General features: G+C 36.1%; 1 protein-coding gene across 2 annotated transcripts; it reads right to left on the bottom strand.

Annotated features, from left to right (window-relative positions):
* Positions 1-246: 246 nt before the first annotated feature.
* Positions 247-5322, bottom strand: LOC109187657 (transcription factor GTE4-like). Of its 2 annotated transcripts, XM_019337922.1 has the most exons (6): positions 4542-5321; positions 2996-4508; positions 2856-2901; positions 2634-2759; positions 2414-2500; positions 247-669 (listed from the first exon to the last, which is right to left on the bottom strand). In XM_019337922.1, exons 1-5 carry the CDS (start codon positions 4952-4954, stop codon positions 2439-2441), a joined length of 2160 nt encoding a protein of 719 aa, XP_019193467.1. In that variant the 5' UTR covers positions 4955-5321; the 3' UTR covers positions 247-669; positions 2414-2438. The 2 variants fall into 2 exon arrangements, with proteins under 2 accessions (XP_019193467.1, XP_019193466.1); XM_019337921.1 differs by having other exon boundaries at positions 2996-5322.
* Positions 5323-7500: the final 2178 nt, after the last annotated feature.

The following is a 7500-nucleotide window of genomic DNA, read 5'->3' as shown; positions in this document are numbered from 1 at the left end:
GAGTACGATTTTCAAGGCAAATCATACTGCACACCATAATCTATATTGTAAGATAATGTTTACTTCGACTATATTGAAGGTTATTTTTAAATAATATATTAAAAATAAAACTTTAAAAAAATAAATAAAAATAAAGTTTCAGTGCACAAAAAATAACCACAGGATTTTCAAAGCACTATCAGTCTATCACCACCATATGTACCTAATTTTTTCCACTGCAAATAACTTTATAGAGTTCAAAATGAATTTGGTCCACACTCCACAGCAAAATTCCCAAACCATGATTAAACATACAAAACTATGCACCCATTCATTTACATATACAGAATTTTCTATTCAACTGCATAAAATTTTGTTAACTGTCTAATTGTAAAGACAAAAGAACAAAAAAGAAAAAAAAAATTATATTACATACAGAGCATTCCTTCATCACTATTTCTGCAACCTAATTAAATATTCACCCACTGCCTTTCTAACAAAATAACACCATAAACACAGACCAACAGATTCAATGGTGGTAAGGAGGTCTTAGTTGAGCTTTACAGCTTTCCATGGCTCAAAATAAGACACTTAAATCTGCATCCAGCACAGTTTCTAACTCAGGCAGCCAACCGTTCATGGGGCATGGGTGAATTTTCATCCCAAATGGAAATCAATCAAAATGATTAACTGCAAAGCCAACAGTTATGAATGAATTATCGATATTTGCTTTATCATATCCAGGCTTTAAATTCCATTCAACACTGGTCTTGCTTGCATTATATCGATTGGAGCAAAAGAGAAACATAAAAATCAAATTATTCAAGATGGGATTTATCTCAAATCTTTTCATAAGTTAATCCAAGTTTCCAAATAGAAAAATGTTAATTTAATGAAAGAAAAAATCCATTACTTTGAAGTTTTTCTCATGTTCAGCATATCACCTTAAAAATAAATAAATAAATAAACAATATATATACATATATATAGAGAGAGAGTTTCATTAGACAATTAATAAGAGACAGATGGGCAAACAGTCAAAGAATTGAAAATCTGAAATTCTCTTTTGAGCTGATATCTTTACTACATGCTTCTTTCTTGTTATTGAGCTTTCTAATTACCATGGATGTCCTCTTTCATCATACCACCCACTATATTTTTCCTAATAATATCATTTTGATAATACCTTAATCCTATGACCATCATTTTACCCGCTTCTAGCATCTTATAGAAAATCCAGCATTTTCTAAGCTAACTATGGGAGAAGAAAACTAACTCCCAAGCCACCTCCAAACCTTCCTAATCTGACAGTCTTTCATCCTGAATTAATCTCAAAGTTGACTCACTAGTCATTAGATGATTGAACAGTTGCATGAGTATTACACACTAACATAGGTTTCCTCCGACTACTACCAACCATTCTCCAGATTGTCATGCATCCATTTTTAAGTTTCTTTATGAACAAATTCATGCAATCATCAAAAAAAAAAAAGGGAAGATGGTCAAATTCACCCCTGAACTTTATACAAGAAGTCAATTAGGCCCCTAAACTTTTAAAAGTTGCAATTAAACCTATCAACTTGTTATTTTCGTGCATTTAGACCCAACAACAGGTTAATTACCTGTAATAGCAGGTAAGTTGCTGGCATGGCATTTTTTAATCAATAATAATAATAAATTAATATAAATTTAAAAAAAAAAAAAAAAAAAAAAAAAAGATGGCTGCCATGGCTAATTTATTTTTTTAAACGAAGAAGGGGGCTAATTTTTTTTTATTTTTTTTAAAGGATGATGAAGATGGCAGCCATGGCCGACGGCTGCCATCTTCTTCTTGCCCCCTTCTTTGTCTCCAAAGGAGTGGAGAGAAGAAGGGGGCTAATTTATTTATTTAAATTAAAAAAAAAAAAAAAAAAAAAAAAAAAAAAAAAAAAAAAGAAGATGGCTGCCATCTTCTCTCTTTTTTTTTCTTTTATATTATTATTTATTTGAAAAATGCCAAATCAGCATCTTACCTACTATTACAGGCAGTTAACTTGTTGTTGGGTCTGAATGCACGAAAATAACAAGTTAATAGGTTTAATTGCAACGTTTAAAAGTTTAGGGGCCTAATTGACTCCTCGTGTAAAGTTCAAGAGTGTATTTGACTCTTTTCCCAATAAAAAATAAAAAAAAGGTACAATACATCAAAGTTGCTAACTGGAGGCCTTTCTGTACAGTGGCAAAACTATGCTGATCTTAATGTACCAAAATTATTATAACTTTACAGCAAGGTAATGCAAATTGAAAATTACACCAAGATAATTGGACTGGGGATAAAAAGAGGAAGCAATGCACATATGTGCCCAAAAGAATAGTTGTAAATTTGTAATTTTTATAAAAAGAGCATAAATGATCCAAATGTACAAGACTAGTAAAAGAGTGTCAAGGTCATTACCTTTTCCAAATATTGAAGAGTACATTCAACTCCTAGGAGAATGGGGTGCATCTGATCCAGATGCAGAGGAGCTATCGCTATCAGAATCTGCAAAGAAAATACATATGAGATTATATATCCATCTAAACATAAACCGATATCACAGAAACAAGTACAAATGATGTTTCCATGATACCCAACAATCACCATATTATATGAACAAGGAAAAAACATCATTTACCACTTGAAGATGATCCAGAGTCACTGCTAGAACTACTTGAGCTGCTAGACCTAATTGCATTATCCACCTCTCTATCACCTTGAGCAGGAGGAACAGGGCAAGTAGTTGGACAATTATTTGTCCCTCCTATTCACAAATCAAAATAGATAATTCAAAGAATAAATATCCATCTAAAATGAGAAAATGAACCTACAACACACAATAGTCTTAGTAGATACTAACCATTTCTATTCTCGTTCTGTGATTCAGTAACCACTGGCAAAGGGGTCTACAAAGACAATAATAAAACATAAGCATTCCTTATACACACCAACAAAAGAAAGAAAAGTGATTGAGAATTCAGGATCCACATCCTTACTTACCGTTGCAAGAGCAGCCTGAGATGCTCTAGCTTGTTTAATTTCAGCCTTTTTCCTATTTTTGCTAAGACTTTTCTTGTAATTGGTAACAAACCTATCAAGCTCCCAAAGTGTTTCTGCATCAACACTATCAATATCTACTTCAATCTCATCATCATGTTGTGCAAGTGATGAGTTCCTCTTCTTGATGATCTGAACAACAGTATCGAGCCTGTCAGCAGGTAAACCCTGAAGGTTTGTGCTAAGTTTCTGTTTCTCCTCATATGTCATGTCCCGCTTGTTTGCATCCTTAGCTTTTGGTTTCTTAGGAACCGGTGTCCTACAAGGAAAAGATGGCTTCGATTTGGCATCAGCAGCCCTAGCAATTGATTCAGACCTGTCAAAAGTTCTCATCTGAGGAGTAAGAACAGATGCTGGAACAGGTGAAGGGACAAAGGTAGGAGTAGCCACCTTTCTCGAAGTGGGAGTGGACAAATCTGAGTCATGATAAACTTGAAGCTTCCAATTTGGATTATAATCAGCCTCTATAACCACCCACTTCTCTTCAAAAATCTTGGACATCTGTTCTGCCATAATGTGAACATCCTGGCCTTTTGGGTTATATGTCATGGCATTACGAAACACAAGTCTCACATCCTCTGCGAACTCCCTTGGAGATTTGTACCAATTCTGGGAGAGCCTAGTCTTAACTGTGCCCAAATCCATGGGATGTTTAATAATTTCATGATAATCATGTAGCCCAAGAGCATCAGTGTCCACTGGAGTATTAAACACCCAACCATAATTGTGCTTCATCAGCTTCTGAAGCAGGGCACTGCAATTCCTGAATGCCTGATTCTTATGTTTATAAGACCCAAAACTGAAGCCAAAGCCATTATCTGACTGACCACCATGCTTCTTCCTAGCACCATTGGTCTTCAACTTTTTATTGCTTTCGGGAGGCAACCGATCCTTTCCAAGTAGGAACTCCGAATTTGTATAATACTGATTAGCTTTTGGTGTCCTCTTTTCCTTCTCCACAAGATCACTAAGCCCATGATTGTTTTCGGTGACTATAATACTTGGGGGCCTAAATGGCCTAACATTTTGATGCCCCACTGAACTTATCTCTGAATTCACTCTCACTAAAGATGTATTCTTGATCACACAACTCAGGGGATACTGTGGACGCCCATAACCCCCAAAATCTCCAGCAACAGCACCAACACTACCAGTAACACTAACATCCACACTATTATTATTATTATTAGTATCATAAGCAGTTAGCTGAAGCTCACTTGTTTCTAGTCTGTTCACTAAATCCCTAACCTGAGAGAGCTCACTTTCTAGTTTCTTCCTAAGATCCCTAATCTCATCATCAGAGCTCGCTCCTGAAAAATCAATCCTAACCCTATCTTCAACCCTACTAATTACAGGCTTCACCACCTCAGTCTCCACACAGTGTACTGACAGTGGTTCATCTATGTGATTATCTGGCACCACTACGATTCTTCCATCTGGCTCGTCTATGTGATTAACCTGAACAACAGGCTGGCACCCAATACTTCCATCCGGCTCCACCACTGGCCCAATTCCACCATTGGGCACAACCGCATGCTCACCACCGTCGCCTCCATCCCGAGTAGAATTCCGAGTCAAAGAATTGTGGGATTCCGAAACCTCCTGCTCCTGACGCGGATCCTCGGGGTGTTCTTGTTGTTGCTCTGGTAGTTTCGCTTCCTCGGATTCTAGGGTTTGCCTAATCGGTTCTGGAACATCAGCACTCCCCTGCTTCTGACTATCTTCGTTGGAGTTACCGACCTGGGGTACCGCCGTGGTGGTGGTAGTGGCCGCGTTTGTTGCTCCGTCATCGTCGGCAGTGATAAAAGCGGCCTTCCTTTTGCCCTTTCTTGTATAGACTCTGCTAGCATCGCCCCACCGTATCCTTTCACTTGAATTCAGCTCATTTCTACCCGAATCCATACATGAAACCGGACCCCGATAAACCTAACTTTCCCTAAAGATCGAACCTTTACCACACAGAGCGGAACACAAAGCTAGGGTTCCGAGAACCATCGATCTGGAACCCGAGTACAAAACCCTACCCGGTCGACTCGAAAAAAACTCCGATTTACAACACAAAACAGGAATCGAATTCGAACGTTAGCTAGGGTTTTTCGACTGTGAAAAGGGAGAAAAGTTGAAGGATCGAGTAAAAAATTTAGGACAAAAAAATAATAATAATTTAAATTTTCTTGTAAAGGGGGAATTTTTAGGGTTTGGTGCAGAGAGAAGATGCGAAGCCGAATCGTAGACGCGTTTTTAGATCAGACTCTACTCTCTACTCTACTCGCTGCAACGTACTTCATCTTTTTTACGTGTGTGTTTTTTTTTTTTTTTTTTTTTTTTTTTTTTTTTTTTTTTTTTTAATAATTTAACCAATTATAAGTCTGACATTTGCTCCTACGCCTTTTTTTGAGAATAGCTCCTACGCCTAAATAGTTGAATTGCTTCTTAATTTAATCAAAAGTTTTGTTCAATTTGAGCAACTTTGATCTTAAAAAAAAAAAAAAAAAAAAAAAAAAAAGATTTCTTCATTTTTGTAAGAGTAAATACCTAAAATGATCCCTCGACTATAGCTAAATTCACAAATTGATCCTCGACTTTCAATTTCAACTAATTAAGTCTTTAACTTTGCAATTTTGGCACGATTTGGTTCTCCATCTATTTGACCATTTATTGAACGTGATCGACGATCTCCAGAAGAACCTTCAGCTCTCGTCGGAACACGTGGAGGCCTCCAGGATGACGTTGCACTGTTTCGAAAACACGTCGTCTTCTTCGCTCTGGTACGAACTCAACTACATTGAATCCAAAGGGAGGATGAAGAAAGGCAACCGGATTTGGTAGATTGCTTTCGGCAGTGGATTCAAATGTAACAGTACGGTCTGAAAATGCAACCAGAACCTTAAAACCCCAACAATGGACCATGGAACTACATATATATACTCAAAATCACAGTCAACAAACGGTCAAATAGACAGAGGACCAAATTGTGTTAAAATTGCAAAGTTAAGGACTTAATTGGTTGAAATTAAAAGTCGATGACCAATTTGTGAATTTAGCTATAGCCGAGGGACCATTTTGAGTATTTAATCTTTTGTAACTATTTTTTGATCTCTCAAATGTGTAAATTAATAAAATTAATTCCTAACTAAGGTTTGGATTATCCCATCTAATTTGTTATTGGCAAGATGATGTGGCAAATCATGTACAAAAGCTGTTGCTGCAGCTTTGTATTTTTTTTATTTTGTTTATTTTATTTTTAATATTTAAATGTAATTAATATAAATTATTAATGTTATTTTAATATATTGGGGCTCACTTTTAAAAGCTGATTGGATTTGCAGGATGTAGCGTGATTATTAAATGATTTACAAATTGTGGGATGTGAAAATGGGATCCATTCTTTAAGGTGGGAGAGATTTGTCTGGATAAAGATAGTCTTAGTAACTAATATATTGCATATGTAACACATTTTTCAAAATTAAAGTAATTTTCCTTTATGTTTAGAACAAACGTCTAATACAACGCAGATTAAAGATCTATTCAAATGAAAACACATTCTTTCAAGTTCACGTATTGGTACTCTATGGAGATATTACATGCTTATAGAGATGATAAATGGATCAAATTATGTGATATTGCTATAGCGCCAAACATAAATTGTACAATGGGCTTATGTCAAGTGAAGGCGTGCCAGCCAACCCAAATTGATAGATGAAAAGTATAAAATAAAAATATAATAAGTGTGAATGAATGTACCAGGAGTATGTAGTCTAATGGTACCTAGGTTGGACTTCTATTTAGAAGGTTATGAGTTTGAGCCTCAGTGTGGAGGTTTTGTTTTTCAATAGGTTGAGAAAGTATATGAACATCTACTACAATGTAATAGAGCTAGTAACATTCAAAAAAAAAAAAACGAATGTTATACCTTTTATTTATGTCTTTTTTCCGAAAACATTTTTGTTTCTAGTGTTTGATTGCACTCCAGAAAATTATCTTGGTGTGTTTGATTTATTTTTCAAAAAATGAGCAGAATTTTATAATTAAACATTTTAATTATTTTGTTTAATAATAATAATAATAATAATAATAATAATATAAATAGTGGTGAAGGTGGTGGTGCTAGTATAGTGGTGGTCGTGGTGGTAAATGTAGTTGTAGTGGTCGTGGTATAGTGGTAGTGGTCGTGGTATAGTGGTAGTAGTATGGCAGTGGTGGAGGTGACGTGGTGGTAGTATGGTGGTGGTAGTGGTAGTGGTGGCGGTGGTACATAGTATGGTGGCGGTAGTGTGGTAGTGGTAGTGATGGTGTAGTGGTGATGCATGGTAGTGGTAGTGATGGTGTGGGGGTGGTGGTGTTGGTGATGGTAGTTATAGTTAGTGTGGTGGTGGTGGAGTGGTGACTCTTTGAGACTAGTGATTTCACTTTTTGTGGGCAAAGATCGATGTTATGACCTTGGATTG

The sequence above is a fragment of the Ipomoea nil genome, unplaced genomic scaffold (genome assembly GCF_001879475.1).
Source record: "Ipomoea nil cultivar Tokyo-kokei standard unplaced genomic scaffold, Asagao_1.1 scaffold1421, whole genome shotgun sequence".
NCBI lineage: Eukaryota > Viridiplantae > Streptophyta > Magnoliopsida > Solanales > Convolvulaceae > Ipomoea > Ipomoea nil.
The sequence above is the reverse complement of the archived record's forward strand: the minus strand, read 5'-3'. Positions and strand labels throughout refer to the sequence as shown.